Below are 18,766 nucleotides of genomic sequence, written 5' to 3' on the forward strand. Positions count from 1 at the left end.
TTATCTTAATCTTCATTATCGTTACTTTTTAAAAACTCAGTGAAGCGGGTCCTTGCAGCTAGTAACAAGTAAAATCATAATCAAGTCCAATCCTACTGGAGAAACACAGGACCCACATTATCTCTCCACCCCCTTGATCTTTAATCACCAAAATTTAACAGCATCAATCCTCTTAATACACAAACTTCCCTGCAAAATTTCAGTAACAGAAAGCACAGGAGTTAAGTTTCAAACAGTGTGAACAAAATTATGCCATACACACACTGAAATTACAACCAATTTTTTTTGCATCTTGACATTTCAAGGTGTCTAAGTCTAAAAATATAAAAATGTAGGGGGTCAGTTTTTGCCGGATTGCCATACTTTCCCTGTTATATATAAACAGCCAGGAAAGTAAAAATTACAATTTTATTAAAAAGATTGTTTTCAAAATACAAGAGAGACATTCAGAGGATTAAATTGGGTAATATTTCTGAATTCATTCACTTTTTTTTTTTTTAAATCAACATATTGGTTAGAAAGAATATCAATGTACAGAATTATCTGTTATAAATAATTTCTTAATTTTCTGCCATTTGTGTTTATATCATGTTTGTGTAATCTATGTTCTGTTGACAGCTGAATGGCTGAGTGGTTAAGGTGTCAGCCTACTGCTCTGGGAAACCAGTGAGAATGAATCCAGTTGGAATGAAAAACCCAGAAATTTTTTGAGGGTTGTCCCTTCTGGATACATTAGGTCTTGTCTCTCTCCACTTGACGATTACACTGTGGGCCCAGCAGAATTCCAACATAATTCTTCTAGTTCTTGCTGAAATGTTCTGCTAAGAGATTTTTTGAATTTATATTTTGCATTAGTAATGATTTTCTTAATAATCTTCACATATTTGTCATAAGTAGTACACATTACATTTGTTTTTATTATTTAAAAATATTTGAAATTTATTATTCAGCCTAGAAGAATATGGAGAAGATAAATAAAGATATGATTGAAGTTGGAGATAATTTTTATCTTCATCATGAGTTGTTCAATAAATTGTATTCCTATCAAAGAGATGGTGTTAAATGGCTTTGGAATTTATATAAGAAAAAGAAAGGCGGTGTTCTAGGAGATGATATGGGGTATAACATCTCATATTCTATATGTATTATTTTGTTAATATATTCCTATATATATTTGTGTGTGTAATTTATAATACAGATTAGGAAAAACTATTCAGATAATTGCTTTTCTCTCTGGAATGTTTGATTTGGAAGAAATAAAGCATGTATTGATCATAATGCCTGTTTCCCTTCTACCAAATTGGGATAGAGAATTTAAAAAATGGTAAGTTCTGCATGTAATGTAATTTCAATATAAATTGTGTGTTAATATAATACATGATGACATAGGTTATCATAAAAAATTAGTCAGTTTTAATGTTTGACTTTTTAATTATCATTAATATTAAATTTACTAATATTTGTATATGGTCTTCAAAAAAAAAGAATTCTACAATTTTAAATTACAGTGGAACCTTGCATAATGAGTATTTCACATAACAAGCAAAACAAATTGTAAAAAGTTGACTCGTTTAATGAGTGATGAGAAGAGGGGAAGCCCCAAATGCAGTGTAACTGCCTACTTCTAGTCAAATTATTTAATTTCTAATATTTAATTATAGCCTTCACATATCCCAAGAATTTGGCATATTATTTGGTGTGTTTATCAGACATTATCTGTGATTTATTCATTTTTTTTACTGCAAATTGAAATCGCATTCCAGGTTGGTTCATTCTGCACTAGAAGAAAAGACGAGAATGACTCATGCTCCTTAACAATGTATATTGTGTAATTATCTTTGAATAAATGTTACACACAAAATATTTGAGTATTTTTTTCGGCATGTAACATTATCATAGTTTACATTAATTTACATGGGAAAAACTGTTTTTCTTAACGAGTGTTTCGCATTATGAGTAAGATTCTGGAATGAATTATGCTTGTTAAGCAAGGTTCCACTGTGTTATAATTATGTTAATTATTACTTAAAAACATTTTAATGTACATAAAACATTGGAAAACTATTAATGATGCAACGAATAGTATATTTGGCTCCTTCAAGCAGTGTGTATTCAGAGAGGCTTTTTAGTGAAGCAGGAAATGTATACGAAGAGGAACAGACTTCTTCCCAAAAATGCGGAAAAGCTGATTTTTCTGCACCATAACCTACTACTTATTAACTTCAGTTACGATAAATAATTTTGTACAATAAAATAAAAAAGTTAATTTAATTTTCAAGTTTATAATAAGGGATAATTTCATAAAAACGCTTTACAGATCATTAATTATTATTTTTTACACATTTTATGACCTAAGTTTTGATCTAATGTGCCCACGCAGTAAAAATTTTCATACAAATTTTTGCCTTTTTTCATCCCTTTAGGGTTGAATTTCGTAAAATCTTTTCTTAGCACGCGTAAACTTTACAAAAGGAACACACCTGCAAATTTTTAAGTTTCTACCACCAATACAGTCCGTTACAAAATTATAAACACACCCAACATTTTTTAATAACAAAAACATTAACAATAGTAATGTACTTATTATATTAGTATGTTGTTTACAACATCAATTTATACATTTTCTGAAATTTTTAGAACTATCTGACAATTAAAAAAAAACAATTATAAAAGATTTTCAATTTTTGATTGTTTCTAAAGTATAAACACAGGTGCATAAAATTAGCATGATAAGTTTTTAATTAATTATTGGTTTAATTAGTTGTCACCAGAGGATAGTATTGTTTATTATTACAATGTGGGGCCAATTTTAAATGGTTTTTTATGATTTAAAACAATGCCTCATGGAAAAACACTAACAGAGTTGGAAATACATGATATTTACCAACTAAAAGGAGCAGGACAATCTCTAAAACAAATTTCAGCAGTTGTAAATCGATCTACATGTGCTGTGAGAAATCTATTAACTCCGGATGAAAATTATGACATAAATAAGCGATGTGGAAGGTCTAAACTCCTTACACCTAGAAATGAAAAAAAAGATTTTTCGACTACTGACAGTCAACATCAATATTACCAATTGCAGTTTCACCAGAAACTGTATGGAGATGTATGCATAATCATAAAAATGCCAAATTTACAAAAATGGCTGCCAAACCAAAATTAACACAATTGCACAAAACAGCTAGATTAAAGTGGACCATAGACAAGATGACATGGAAAGAGGAATGGACCCAAATAGTCTTTTCAGATGAAAAAAATGGTATTTGGATGGACCTGACAGTTACTGCCACTACTGGCATTATTTGAAGAAGAATGAAGAAGTCAGAATGAGCAGACAGCAAGCGATCCTCATGGAGGTCTACAGAAAACCACTGGCAGAGCAGTTGTACATACTGACAGGATCGTGTGACCCAGTACAATACAAAGTTGCAGCGTTTAATGCATTAGTCAAAAGGGCTTACACTCACTCCTCAACAGGATACGCGCTTAAAACGGAGCTTAACACTTTAACTCAGATTGCTGAACGTCATGGGTATCATAACCTGATTAGTAGGTTATCCAGAAGAATAATTCAACCCCAACAAGCTACGAGAATCAGTGCGCAAGAGCAAGAAACAACAAACCATAAAGACAATTTTCCGGTTACATATAATCCATATCTAGAGAAGCTTTATTCGGAAATTGCTAAAAAGAGACAAATCCGCATCACTTATAGAAGATGTCCTAATATATTTGAGCTGCTCCTTAATGCGAAGGATACTCCCAACCAAAACATGTTATCTGGAGTGTATACCATCCCGTTAAAAGATCACAGATGTGATGAGGATTTAATATATGTAGGCTCCACAAAGTGCTCATTGGGGGTGAGACTGAAAGAACATAAAGTGGACATACTCCATAAGAGAATTACAACATCTTTGGTGCGTTATGCCACAGATTCGGACATCCAACCGATGTTTGATGATGCTAAGATCATCCGCTCCATGCAACATACGGAACATTTGAGGTGGATGGAGGCGATTTATATATACAAAACCGCCCAAAATAATAAGGGTATTAACAGTAAGGAGGAGTTATCTTTATCCATAGCATGGCAAGCATTTATATACGACGGATGTTAATAGAGAGATTTTTTACTTCTGAGGAAGGCGCATGCGCAATGATGTCGTCAAACGCACAAGGTTTCTCTGAATAGTTTTACGGAGCTCTTTCAGAAAGTGTTCCATCAAATTTTATTCAATTTTTTGTCAGTTTCTCACCTGAGGAAGAACTTTGAAAAACATTTTGAAAACATTTGTGATATTGTATTTTTTTTTGGAGAAACGCACCAGTATTGGTTTTTAGAGGTTAGTTGTTATATATCGCGGTGTGCTGTTGATGTTTTACTAAAGATGATGATGAGATTCCACTTGCTATAACTCTAATTAAAAAATCCAGCAATGAGTTGGTTAACTTTCTCAGCAACATTTAAAACTGATGTGATGCCACCTGTTATATTTCATTAAAAAAATTTTTGTTTTTAATTATTATAAAATGGCAAAAAGCTTAATTTTGATGGTAAAGATGAGTGTTATAAAAATTGTAGATGTTAATAGTGAGTATAATCATTAAGTCTGGTCCTACTCAAGACATGTATCATGTCTTGAGTAGGACCCTCTTTGTGCCCATCCCCTCAATCTGTAACCACCAAAATTTAATAGAGTCAATCCCCTTAATACACAAAACATCCCAGCAAACTTTTAGAAATTTCTGACATGAATCATAGAAGTTATTAAGTTTTAAAGTGTGTGAACAAAATTGTGCCACCCCCACACGAATATCCATATATACAGAAAAAAAATCCTGGATTTGTTTGCATTTCTTGAAATTTCAAGGTCCCCTAAGTCCAAAAGTGTAAAAATATTGGGGTGTCAGTTTTTGGCTAATTGCCATACTTTCTCTGCACTATATATAATAGAGTCGAGATAGTAAAGAGAGATCTAGCTGGTCAATAAATTGGGAATTTCTTAAACATGATCACATTGTTGAATAGCTGAAGAATGCTGACAGGTCAAACATGCCCCAAGGTCATGTTTGACCTGTCAGCAAGAATTATACAATGACCCACAAAAACAGGATCATAATGACTGATAACTGAATTAGTTGTCAAAACCAAAGAAACTTTAGCAATGCTGTTAACAACTGCTAATTTTGTCCAAGATGAAACAGGAAATCTCACCAATGGAGCATGAAGAGGATGACTAAAATATTTTGAATGATAAAAGTGATTTTGCATTTATTATGAAAGTGCAAATAAAATTTAGTTACTACGCATGTAAATCATATTTTTTCATTCAGTTTTTGTCTGTTAATTAGTGACATATTTTATTTTAATTTATATATAAATTAAAATAAAATAAGTTTATGAAATGAAAAATGCATTTAAGCTCATAAAACCCCAAATTATAATTTAACATAGATTTTCATATAATTAGCCTGTTTTATATTTCATATATTAATGTCTGAACATATACTATAATATTATTTTTCATTGGGTTTTAAGATATAGAGCCTTCCATGTCTTCCATTTTTTCATATGTATAGTATCTCTCTTTTTATATGGTTTTTTTTTTAACATAGACTTTCTGGGAATGTTTATACCATGTAAAAGCAGAAGTGTTCTTAATTTTAACCAACTGTTTTTTTGTTGGGAAATCCTGGACAATATGATTTTATGTGGTCAAAATTATATACATAATGAGAAAGTTATTTGAGAACTAGGGAAACAAGATACCTCTGTACATAAATTCTTGACTTCAGAATTTTAAAGAGATATTCTGAGCTCAAATTTAGTGTCAGGGTGTTATTATTGGAATTTCTTCTTTAAGATGATTTGACAGCACATCAAAATGATACTTGTCCAAATTGGTAATGTGAGGTTCCAGATTGGGTCCAAACCCAGAAAACATACATAAAAATTAAAAGAATGTGAAAGTAACAGATTAATAACTAAAGAATGCATAGAATAAACAGCATTGCAATGAGGAGAAAATACTGCTAGAAGAAAAAACAAATGTATATTGTCATTTTTCCAGAAGAATTAAAAATAAAGTGATATAATTCGTGAGTGCAAGACGAGTGTAGACAACAAGAAGTTTCAGGTGTTCACTCAGAAAAATGAACCCTGATATATATATATATAAGAATGAACTTTAAATAAATTATAGATTTATCATAAGGAGAGGATCATAATGTCATCATTAGGATTCTTGATTGTCATAGTATCAAAACATAATTGCTTAAATTACGAGAAAAAGGGATAAAGTTCAATAAACAATTCTCGGACAGAGTTGAAATAAGATATCAAATCTGTAATGTGTGCTGATTGTGTGCAATTGTCAGGATGGTCGAGGGGTTGAAACAATCATGTATAGGTGTGAAATACATCCTGAGACAGGCTTACCATTCTTTTTCCCATTTAATTAATAAAATATTGAAATTTTTCTTACAAAACTTTCTGTATCCTTGTCGGTATAATTCTCCTTTGATATTTCTTTTTAAGAAGAGAGAGAGTCCAGTAAAAGTCCAGATGTCCCATTTGATTTCTTTACTTGGTCTCTTGTTGATGGGCTACAAGATCAACAGCCCGGGGCTCACTATTAAGCTTTGGATATAACAGTTCTTGGAGAAAGAATGAACCTTGGAGATAGAACAACCATGAGAGTACGAATAGCAGATTTTGGAGGAAAAACAAATTTTTGGAGCAAAGAATGTCATGTCCTTGAAACATTTGTTTTTGTAGGTTTCCTCTATTCTGCATTCTGATTGGTCTTCCCTCATCACCCGGTGACAATTTGAAACCTTTCGAGGCATGGGAGAGGTCATTATTAACACTTAACCAGATCCCAATTATCTAAAATTCCTCCAAACTTTGATATTCTCTCTGCAATTCTAGTCTTGTTTTCTGTTTTGATGAAAACAACTTTTATTGTTTAAGCTATACTTTAAGTCTTGCTTTGTTTTAATTTTGAAAGGTGAAAGATTAACTGTCCCACTGGATATTTGTCATCAAAAGCATAAGATTTCAATATCCGTCCGGGACCTTACAAATTGTATGTGGATGGTCAACCTTTCTCGCACCCAAATCTAAGTTTGGTTACACCCAAAAAGCAGAAAGATGACCAATTAGGAAGCAAGGGATGAAGAAGTAACCCAATCCAATTTCTTTTAATTCAGTAAAACCCTACTTAAACAGTGGGCACTCGACTTCTTCCCCACCAATTGTCCAGGTATACTTTTTTCTCAACTGTTGTACTTAAATATATGCTTAAGATCAGTGTGTGTTCTGAATATTGTTTGTGCCTGTGTGTCAGCCTCATCTTCTCTACCAACCCAAACCAAGGATTGTATCCAGTTCTTTGACTCAACTCAACCTTTTGGATCTACTCTGCTCCAGAGCATCTACCTTGCCAAAGGACATGTAATGGAATGGATGATCTTACACATCTGGACTTAAAGTTATAATTGATTTACAGGAAGTTTTGTATGCTCCTTTTAAATGTTTTAATAAATGGGTTGGAAGGAGACTTGTTTCCATGTCCACTCTCCTACATATATACTATCACCACTCATTCACCCTGGGGATGAGTTAATGCTCCCACTTGTTGGCAAACCCACAGTAAAGATGAAAAGTTCTATTTTGGATAATTGTCTTCTCTTAAATTCTCTGGTCAGTTCAGAGGACTTCTTGAAGTTATGAGTATGGGAGTCTATCTTCATCTCACCCCTAATCTTTTTTGTCTGTCTCTCTTAAATTGTTTTAATATCCCCAGCATCATCTGTGAACTTTTTCTGTTGGATAGTCAAATTTTATCTCTTTGATTGGCTCTGAACTATGACCAAGAGTCTGTGAGGGTCATGCAAGGATTCATCCCTTATCTGAGATGCTTTTTTCCCAGTGGATTTTTCTCTTTCAATTTACATTTCTATTGTAAACTCAATAATCCAATTTGTAAATTCAATCAATCAGATATTTTGTTGACATAAATATAATTTTGTGATTCTTATACTTCATTTAACATAGTGTTTTTTTTCTTTCATTAACACAATCCTTAATCTCATTATTGAGTATTTTATTATTCATATAAATCACATGTGATCTTGTGATTTTCTGGCTTGTGTACTGTACATTCCTTGGCATTTCATTGGAAACATTGGGACCAATATCACAGCAACAATTAAAATGAAATATTTAGAAACTGTATAATAAAATTATATACTAAAAATAATATTTTACATAAAGATTAAAGAATCTTATTTTGAATATTAAAGGGTTCCTGGCATGAATACAAGCAATTTTTATAGTTCTAATAAGAGAAAACGTGAAAGGAATTTAATAAAAGTTCAGTGTTATGGAGGTGTTCTATTAACAAGCTATGGAACTGTAATAACAAACAGTGAAATATTATCTAAACGAGAAGGACGTGAATTTGTCTGGGTAAGTATCTTGTTGCCTTTTGTTGCTTATACAATTAATAATAATGATGATATTATATTTCTTTCAGGATTATGTTATTCTTGATGAAGGCCATAGAATCAAAAATCCAACAAAAACAACAAAAGCTGTTCATGATATTCCTGCTAGAAATCGAATTGTGTTAACTGGCACACCTATTCAAAATAATCTGAAGGTAAGTAAGTATCAATGTAACCTTAATATAAAAATAAATAATGTTCAAATAGACAAAATATTGCATTTTCAATCAGTTTAAATTCTTAACTATTCAATGATTATAAATCTATCTGTATCCTCTATTATTCCCAGCAGGCATTTTATTTATATTTTTATTTTAATAAAATTATCAATATAATAATTGATTCATTTATAGAATACCTCAGTTGTATTTTTAAAATTATGATTAGATGCTGTTATATTCTATTTATATACTGTTTTAAAATTAATTTCAAATAAATTATACAAGTTAGAGGTATCCATCCTTCATCTACCAATTAGACAGCTTTTTAATGTAGATATTTATCATTGAATTTCTATTCAGAAGGATAAAATTAAATAATCTCACAACTTGATGATATATGTGATACAATAGAGAAAAATCATTGTGTTAATGTAACAAGTTTCAATATACAGGGTTCTTATGCGACTGGAAAATCAGGGATTTTCATTAGTGTTTGGAAAAAATCCTGGAAAGTCAGGGAATTTGCCTCCTTGGCTGTCTTGTTGATTTTTTTTTTGCTCACAATGTGGTTGACCAAATGTAACCATCTGCAGGCAGCAAGAAATAATATATGATGCAATGCAACATATGAAAAGGGGTACAGAATATTTTCAGGATCCAAAATTTCAAACATTATTTATTGCACACAAATAAAACCATAATTTATGAACCCAATTAATAATTATTATTACATAGTTAGAAAAATTCAAATTAAATCATGTGTACTGGATGTTATTGATATTCACTCCTCCGACCCTGATCCCCACATCCTCTCAGAAACATTCCTGTGTTATCTGTTTGGAGAAGACATTAAAAAGTGTGGGTGATAATACACATCCTTTTTCTATCTGACATGGTGCTGTTTCTATGTCGTCCAGCTTAACTGTGGCAGTCTGGTCCCAGTATAGGTTGCCGATCAGTTTGTAGTCATTTGTGTCTAGATTGACTCTCTAATGTTTCCATTAAAAGTGGGTGTTGTACTTTGTCAAAAGCTTTTTTGTAGTCAACGAAACCAATGTACAACTCCCTTTGCATTTCTATGGCTCTTTCTGATAAAATTCTCATGTCAAACAGTGCATCAATAGTGCCTGTTCCAAGTCTAAACCCAAATTGCGATAGTCCTATCTGAGCTTCCATTTTGTTTCTTATTCGTTGTCCTATAATTTTTAGTAAGAGCTTTAGGCTATCGCTCGTTAGACTTATGGTTCGGAATTGGTCATACCGCTTGGCATTGTGCTTCTTTGGAATTGGGATGAAAGTGGATTTTTTGAAGTTGAGTGGTAGCTGTCCATCTTTGTAGATTTTATTAAAAAGATCTAGTAATGATAGTTTTGCTGATGTGCCCAAGGATCAGAAGCTTTTCCACATCTCATGGAGTCCATGGCATGTTCTAATTCTCTTAGCGTAATTGGAGGGGCAGCATCTCCTTCTGTTGTATGAACCTGGGGATGTCTGTTGTGATCTCCAAACAAATCTTTGATGTCCTCTGTCCAAGTTTTAGCTTTTTCTTCCTTTCCATATTTCATTTTGCTTTGTTGGTCTATTAAATTTGTTACGCTCTTCTTTGTTTTCTTATGTTCTTTCATGGTTTCTTTGATGATTCTATGGACTTCTCTGGTATGGTGCTTTTTCTCGTGCTCTGCTATTCTTTCACATTTTTCCTTGAACCACTTTTCTTTAGCTTTGGCGCATTCATGCGTGATCATCCGATGAAGTTTTTTGTATTCTCCAGGGTTTTGGTTCTTAAACTTTCTGCATTCCTCCATCAGTGTCAAAATGTCCTCTGTGATCCAAGGGTTCTTCCGCTCTCTTTCCTTTTTGTTAAGTAAGGTACAGACAACATTCTTAATTGCACTTTTTATGTTTTCCCAGTGTTTCTCTACAGAGGGTATGTCGTCGTCTTGGATTTCTTTTGCAATCAATCACCTCACTAAAATGTTGCCTGATCTCGCATATTTTCAGCCTATCAAGGTTGTAATGTAACTTATTCTTTTTGACATTTGTAACTTTAAGTGAACCTGGCATAGAGTAAATTATGATCTGTGTAGCAGTCGGCTGAAGGCCTTGTTTTAACATTGTGAATTGAGTTTCTGTATCGTTTGTTGATGAGGATGAAGTCTATTTGATTTTGTACTATTCTGTATTCTCTGTCTTGAGGACTTTTCCATGTGTACAGTCTTTGCGGATGTTGTTTGTACCATGTGTTGTGATACATAGGTCATGGCATTCTGCAAATTATTTTGATGCCCCCTCTTTTTGCAAGTCAGAGTGTCTTCTCAAGCTGTTCGTAGAATTCGTTTATGACATCTTCTGGGGCAGCTTTTGTAGGTGCGTATACTTGAATAATGCTTATAGCCGTGGGGTATGATGCTATGCGCAGGTAGAGAGTGTGATCTGATATTACTGCTACTCCATCAACAGCTTTCGTGATGTCTTTCCTGTTTACATAATATGTGTATATGATTAGTTTGACTAAAATGTCTTTTTTTTTTTTTTTTTAACTTTATGCACCTTGTCAGCGCTCAGAGAGTTTTTTTTAGTAAGCCCATTATGGATTTTGCTTATAGGGCAGCCATGTAATGAGGAACAGGTCCCAACATATCCAGACAAATCATATCCAGCCAGACAACATATCCAGTTTTTCAACATGCTTGGATTTGATTTCAAGTCTCCTAGAACAGTAGGCTGTCACCTTAACCACTTGGCCATCTGAATATAATGTTAAGAGTTAAATACAATGTTTTGAATATAACAAACTTTGAATGTTCATAACCTCAACATTTTCCATATTCAAATATGAAACTCATACTTAAGTTTAAACAGGTCATATAACATGGTATTTACATTCCAAAAATGTGCTGTGTTATGCAAATCCATGCTATATGAAACAAAAGACTAAGAAAAATGTAGGGTTACCTTCCAAAGGTAGCAAAAGTATACTATTCATAATTAAGAGAAATATGTTTATTAAGGCAATCAATAATTAATAAAAGTACCGTGTTATACATTAATATTAATTTTAGTTAAACGAGAGCATTTTCTTCTTATTGTCATCTCAGCTTTTTTCTTGATCTTGATCAGAAGTATCAGCAAAATTTCCATATTTTTTATTTTTATCAAAAAATTTTTTATGAGTGACATAGGTGACATAATAAAGATCTGTTATTAATTGAAAATTTGTTTTAGCAGGTCGCATTTGTTCAGTTGAATAGCTAGAGACATTTTCCAGAATTAGTGTTTGAGTACTGATATACTGCTGTATTTTGTTCGTCATTTTACAAATGATTGCTTACGTACAGTTTAAAAAAAGTTTAATAGCACTTATCTAAAAATGTTTAATCAAACTTTACTAAATATGAAGATTAATCTATAAAAATAAAACACAATGACAAGTCTTAAGCGCTAAAGTTGAAAGCAATGACAACAACACCTGGACAATGAGAAAGTTAGGACAAGGAAGAAAAAAATTGCATTATCAGTTTTCATTACAGTAAAGCTGACAAAAAGCACAAAACAAATTACAATATTCTAAAATTCATGAGCAAATTTGAGACAATACATGTGCTTACTTGAATAAAAACAAATATATCAAAGTTTACACATAAAAATTGTGGAATGTTGTACAGAGGATTTCCAAAACTGTGTTAGAGTGAAACTGGAGATCATTTTGTAGAAGTACTGTGTTTATGAGAGGTACCTGTATTTTCAGAGAAAAAATTGTTTTATTGGTGAAAAGAAAGAAGAAAGATTCTTAGAAGTAATTAAATATTACATTATTAAAAATTTGAAAAATATACAAAATTTGTAAGCTTACAATGTAGGAAAAATATTTTTACTAATATCATTTTCCATTCCATTATATAATGTATATATATATATAAATGGACGTGTTTGTGCCTATATTTCACTCTGCAGCCAAAACTACACATTGCACATGAATGGTGTTTGTGTGTGGTAGTAGCCCTAAGTCTCCCATCGTGCACTATGGTGGTTGTGTCTTGATAGCTATAAGGGTTTGGGAGATATGGGGTTGAAAGTGGTTGACTTCTAAAATGTGTAACAATGAAAGTGTTCAATAAAAAAAGGAAGTGTTAAGAGAAAGCAGTGTGCAAGATTTACAGGTGCAGATGCTGTTTTTTGTGTTTTTGCGGGAAATTGAACATATTTTTAGACCATGTAAACATTCTCTAATTAGTCTGGAAACGGGGAACCTAATTCTTGCATTCTGTGAAAACGGGTAAGATTGGCTATAATGTAATCTTAATCTTAAATGTTTTTGAATAGTCGAAAATGTTTTGGAATAGTTGAGGACCGTTATGTGTGAGTAGTGGGATGACTTTTGGAGACGTGTGACACACATGCTTCAGTTGATTTTTCATAAGTAAAAGTGTACAAATAACAGAAAAAAGTGAAAAGTGAATAGTGAAGTGTGGAAAGTAAAAAATATACAAAACAATGCCAAAGCGTAAGAAAGAATTTTTGTGGTCTCGAATCATATCTCAAAGGCAAAAGATGGCATGGAGAAATGAAACCATGGAAGAAAGAGAAGTACGTTGAACATTGCTATGAGAAAATTATCAACGAAACAGAAATAATCAGACAGAAGAGCAACTTGAAAATTATAGGAAAATACATCGAATCAGAGAAAGATTATGTACAGGAAAAGAAACAGTCTTTTATATATTAAAAAAAACTATATATATATATATATATAAATGGACGCGTGTGTCCCTATATTTCACTTTTCCGCCAAAACTACACATCGCATGTGAATGGTGTTTGTATGTGGTAGTAGCCCCAAGTCTCCATTCGTGCACTATGGTGGTTGTGTCTCGATAGCTATAAGAGTGCGGGAGATATGGGGCTGAAAGTGGTTGAAAGTGGTTTTCTATTTCGAATGTTATATTCGAATTTGTTCGAATTTAATTCGAACAATATTCGAATTTGAATTCGAACATAAAATTCGAATATTGGTTCGATTATAGAACGATTGTAAACGTTCCAGAAACGTTGAAAATAGTTCGTTTGACTAAACGTAAAAATTCTCTAATTAGTCTGGAAACGGGGGACCTAATTCTTGCATTCTGTGAAAACGGGAAAGATTGGCTATAATGTAATTATCTTAATCTTCACTATCGTTACTTTTTGCCCAGCGAAGCGGGTCCTTGCAGCTAGTTACATATAAATGTATGAACAAATAAAAACCCAGTGAAGTAGGTACTTGCAGCATTTATTTTATTTATTAAAAATTTTTTGATATTTACAGATATGAGTCATTATATATATATAACGACTCATATCTGTAAAGAATTAAAATTCAATAGCGTATAACTATATGGGGAACTGCATCAGACTATATCGCTAACCATCTACAAATACAACAAAATCATTAATGAGAGCCATTTTCAAATTAAACTACTACGAATCAACTTCCTATTGTTATCAACAAGAAAAAATTGACAACATAAAAACTTTATACGCAAAGCAAAACTGTACTTCTCTTCTTTAAATTTATAAAGCTTAAAACACACAACAGTTATCTTCTAAGCATAATTGAAAATCATTGCAGAAAGGAAAATTACTGCCATAGTCTAAACCAGGGGTCTTCAACCTTTTACACTTTTAGGAACCCTTCGAGCTCATGGTTTTCTTGAAGGAACCTCATGTTTAAGTAGCATATAAAATAGTTTATCAAAGCTTTTTTATACTCTAATTTGCAAAATTATTCTTGTATCTTTATTTAATCTTAATACAAACATAATAAGAATAGTGAGGTAGCAAATCAGGTTTTATTTTATTTATTTTCTAGAATACATTTTATGAATAATTAACAAAAGGAACAATATTTTATATTATAACAAATTAATAAAAAGAAAATTCTTTTAATGACTTGACTGTGCTTATTTTTTTATCACAAAGCATTTTTACATCGGGAATAATTGTTGAAATCTGCAGCCTAATGTCATCTTCAGCATCCAATCTGTTTCTGTATTTTGTTTTTGTGGCAGCATACAAAGAGAGAGATTTTTTGCATATATAGGTTGATACAAATTACATTAGCTGTTTCACAGCTCTTTTGGCAATTTCAGGATATTCATTTCTAATGTCAATCCAAAAATGCATAATATCAATTTGATTAAATTTTAGTTTCAATTGAGTGTCAGTTAATATATCAATTTGTTGTTCTTTTTTTTTTATTGGGAGTTTGGAGGTGTCAGTCTTGAAAAGGATTCTGAATCCAAGATAATTTGAACAAGAAAATATTCAAGAAATGTTTTTTCAGATCAATAAATGTTGGACCAAATTATTTTTTACATTTTTATCGAGATTAGCATTACTGTCTACTAAAATATTGTGCAAACTAGGAAAGCATTCAATATTTTCTTTCAAAATGCAATCTGCCCAAAATTTCAATTTCAAAAGAGTAGTGTCAATTTTATCTTGAAAATATTGATATTTGTTCCTTGGAGTGATGTGTTGGGCCCATTTAAATAGGTAAAAATATCTGCTAGATATACCATTTTCTGAATACAAACTGCATCATTTAATTTTTTGAGCTAATTGAGGTGCATGTTCAGATAAGAAAATTCTTATTTCATCTTTTAATTCACAAAATCGTGCTAACACTTTTCCATGAGATAACCAACGGATGTCTGTGTGTAACAGTAGTGTTCTATGTAAACTTCCCATACTTTCACACAATAAATTGAAAACTCTTGAATTTAATGGTATTGATTTGATAAAATTTATAATTTTAACACAATCATTAAGTGTCTTTTAGCTCTTCTGGTATCTTCTTCACTACAAGAGCTTGTTGATGAAGACAACAAGCTCTTGCAAGCTGAATGTGAACATGTTGTCACATGTTCACATTCAGCACATAACCCTTTTGGTTCATTTTCATCACCAATCCATGCAAAATCAAATTTTATGTATTCTTTATTATACTTCTGCTTTTTACGAATGGGTAAATCCAAATCACCAGATGACTTTTTGGTACTAACATCTAGTTCATTTTCAACAGTAGTAGCGAAACTAGTTCCCACATCCGTGGAATGAAGCTTACCAGTTTTCAACCACATATTCATTATTGCTACGGTAGTCTAATTAAATTGTAAATAAATAATAAAAGTTATCAATTATGATATAAAAACAAAATAAATACTCACTCGTACGCTTGTATGTGATTGTATTTAACATACAGAATGAGATTAACAGAACTAATATGCGACATCATGCGTCTTGATTGGTGTATTTGAAGCACATGACTACCAAATTTCAAGATTTTATTTTATCCATAAAATATTTATTTATATTTATTTTTTAAAATCAACTGCCTTTTTATATCTAATTTATATTAATATTGTAATTTTTACCTAATATTATATTAATCTAATATTTTAATAAGACAGTCCACTACCCTGTTTCTACATGAAAAATTCCTTGTATAGATGACTTCCAAAAATGGAAGTCATCTATACAAGGAATTTTTCATGCATGTAAAAACATGCATTTTGGCTGAGTAAATAGTGATCTCTTGCAGAACCCCTGTCAATGTTCCAGAGAACCCAGGTTGAAGACCCCTGCTCTAAACTATAACTTCTTAAAATCCTCAACAAAACTTTCAAATGATAAAATACTGGAACTTGTTATGTAAAGATTTTCAAGAGATAACTAACAAGAGGAAATTCAACTTAAACACAAAAAACCGCCTCAGCCAGAGCTTTAAAGTAAAAACATTTTAACTGAAAAACCAATGATTCTGCAGATCAAACACTTTTTCTTGCATACTTAAAATTTAAAAAAATAAAACAATAATTGATATGTACCAAAAAACAAGGAAAAATGTAGGAAGAGGGGAAGAAAATTTTCGAAGGATTTGACTACAGTGGATAAATTATGCTTTTCTGTTTTAGTGCAATTTAGTGAAATTTTTTCTTAGCTATTAACGCATTTGTATTTTTTTCCCCTTTTTCTTTTGCTAATTTTCATATGCTTTTTCTTCCTCTGTTGTTTGTTTAGTTTGTATTTTTGTGGCACTTGAAAAAGGCCAAATGGCCACAGTGTCTTTTAAGATTAACGATGTGTGTTTCTCAAAGTGCACACATACAGTGGTACCTCAGGATACGAAATTAATCCATTTCGAAACTGAGATTGTATCATGAAAACGTCGTAAGGTGAATAATTTTTCCCCGTACGATTACATGTAAAACCAAATAATTCATTCCAACACGAAAAATGCACTCAAATTAAAGCTAAGTAGTCATTGAAAAAAAAATAACTTTAGTAAGGAAAACACTGAAAAATGCATTTTGTAGTTGTAAATGTATAAATGACCATAATAGAATAATAATTGATAAAAAAAAATGTAGTTTTATTTGCACTTTATCTTTGCGGATAGATGTCGGTGGAGGTGTAAATTGGTGGCAAAGGAGAAGGGAAAATGATACTAAAACTTATTGTTACATTATGTTATGTAAGTTAACTTAAAAATAATTTAACACTAATTTTTTAACTTTTTGTTTTATGTTTTATTTTTTAGATTTTTTATTCACTGCTTTTTGCCGTCTTTCCTTCACTTCCACTAGCACTTTCACTGGATAGAGGTCACTTGGTAAAATATCTATCCAAAGAGGTTTGGCTTTGCCTACTTTTTAAAATGTTTCTAAAATGACTTAGGCAAATGTCATTATTCCAAGCAGAATTATGGCCAGTGTGAACCTTTTTGGTATGTTTCTTTTCGATAAAATCAGTCACTTTCTGATAATACCTCAAGATTTCCTTTATCGAGCGAGATCCTTCTTCCATGACGAAACAAACTCGTGGACTGAGACCAATGAACAGAAGTGAATAAAAAATGGCGCTGCAAACTAATGTAACATTGTATGGTGAGTTTTTGTTCATATCGTGGAGCAAAATTATGTTCAAATTTCATGTTGTATCCTGAAAATTTCATACGCTGGGGCATTCGTATCCTGAGGTACCACTGTATTATATTTGAAATATCTGAAAGCATTGTTTTTTTAGAAAATTGCATTTTTCAACATCTTGCAAATGTTGACTGATTTTTTGATCAAAAATAATCAAAGAAATGACCTTTGCACTAGAGTTTGTAAAATATCAAAAATTATTTCTCAAAAGAGTGTAAAATTGTAATAACCAAATAACAAATAGAATACACTCTGTCCAGGGAATTCCAGTTGACCTGAAGAAGAGCAAAGAGTTTGTTCGAAAACATTCGTCAACAGCAGTATACAATATATACGCGTCACGCACCAGTTACAGGTTCTGGATAGTGTATTGTAGATTGTAATAACCATTCAATATATGAGTTAAATTGATGATAGGTATATGCTGACGATTAATGATATTTTTATAACAATATGTGTGCTGAGAAATTCATGTGATACTTAAGAAGCATTATTAATATATTTGATAATTGATTAGTAATTATTATTGACTAAATCTGATTAAATTATTTATTATGATTTTTATATTCTTTTCTGACATCTAATGTATAAAAATCTTACATTACAGGAATTATGGGCTTTGTATAATTTTGTTCAACAGGGGACATTACTTGGTTCTCTTCAAACTTTTAAATCACAGTATGAAATTCCTATTACAAGAGTAAGTATAAATTTTAACAATATAATTATTTTTAAACAAACAAAATTGTTACAAATATTTCAATAACTTTGAAAATTTATTATCAAACATTTTATTAAGTCTTAGTTAAAACTAATATATATGTTACCGGCCAAACCCGATTTCAGGCCAAACGGGTTTATCCTACGAATGTCAGGATATACTAGTTTAGCCCAGGACAATCTAGTTTGGTCTAAACACTTTAGGCTTAACTAGTTTGACCTGATTTAGAATTATTATTCAAGTATATTAATGGTTAAAATAAAATTAAAAGACCATCAATTAGAAGAACAATATTTATTGAAACATAGTCTACTTAATTATAAAAAGCAGNGAGTAAGTATAAATTTTAACAATATAATTATTTTTAAACAAACAAAATTGTTACAAATATTTCAATA

At 31.4% G+C, this 18,766-nt stretch overlaps 1 protein-coding gene across 1 annotated transcript; it reads left to right on the forward strand.

The window, feature by feature from the left end:
- The first annotated feature begins 956 nt into the window (after nt 1-956).
- Nucleotides 957-18,435, forward strand: LOC111613575 (DNA excision repair protein ERCC-6-like). The gene is made up of 5 exons (XM_023354926.1): nt 957-1,119; nt 1,199-1,324; nt 8,314-8,479; nt 8,547-8,672; nt 18,255-18,435. Exons 1-5 carry the CDS (start codon nt 962-964, stop codon nt 18,411-18,413), a joined length of 735 nt encoding a protein of 244 aa, XP_023210694.1. The 5' UTR covers nt 957-961; the 3' UTR covers nt 18,414-18,435.
- Nucleotides 18,436-18,766: the final 331 nt, after the last annotated feature.

Source organism: Centruroides sculpturatus, unplaced genomic scaffold (genome assembly GCF_000671375.1).
Source record: "Centruroides sculpturatus isolate CEXI.00-Female unplaced genomic scaffold, Cexi_2.0 scaffold1881, whole genome shotgun sequence".
In the NCBI taxonomy this organism is placed as follows: Eukaryota; Metazoa; Arthropoda; class Arachnida; order Scorpiones; family Buthidae; genus Centruroides; species Centruroides sculpturatus.

Coding starts and splice junctions, on each gene's coding strand:
- LOC111613575 (XM_023354926.1), top strand. CDS start 962: ATGGAGAAGATAAATAAAGATATGATTGAAGTTGGAGATAATTTTTAT. Junction 1,120..1,198: donor GTTCTAGGAGATGATATGGG/GTATAACATCTC, acceptor TTTATAATACAG/ATTAGGAAAAACTATTCAGA. Junction 8,673..18,254: donor CTATTCAAAATAATCTGAAG/GTAAGTAAGTAT, acceptor CTTACATTACAG/GAATTATGGGCTTTGTATAA.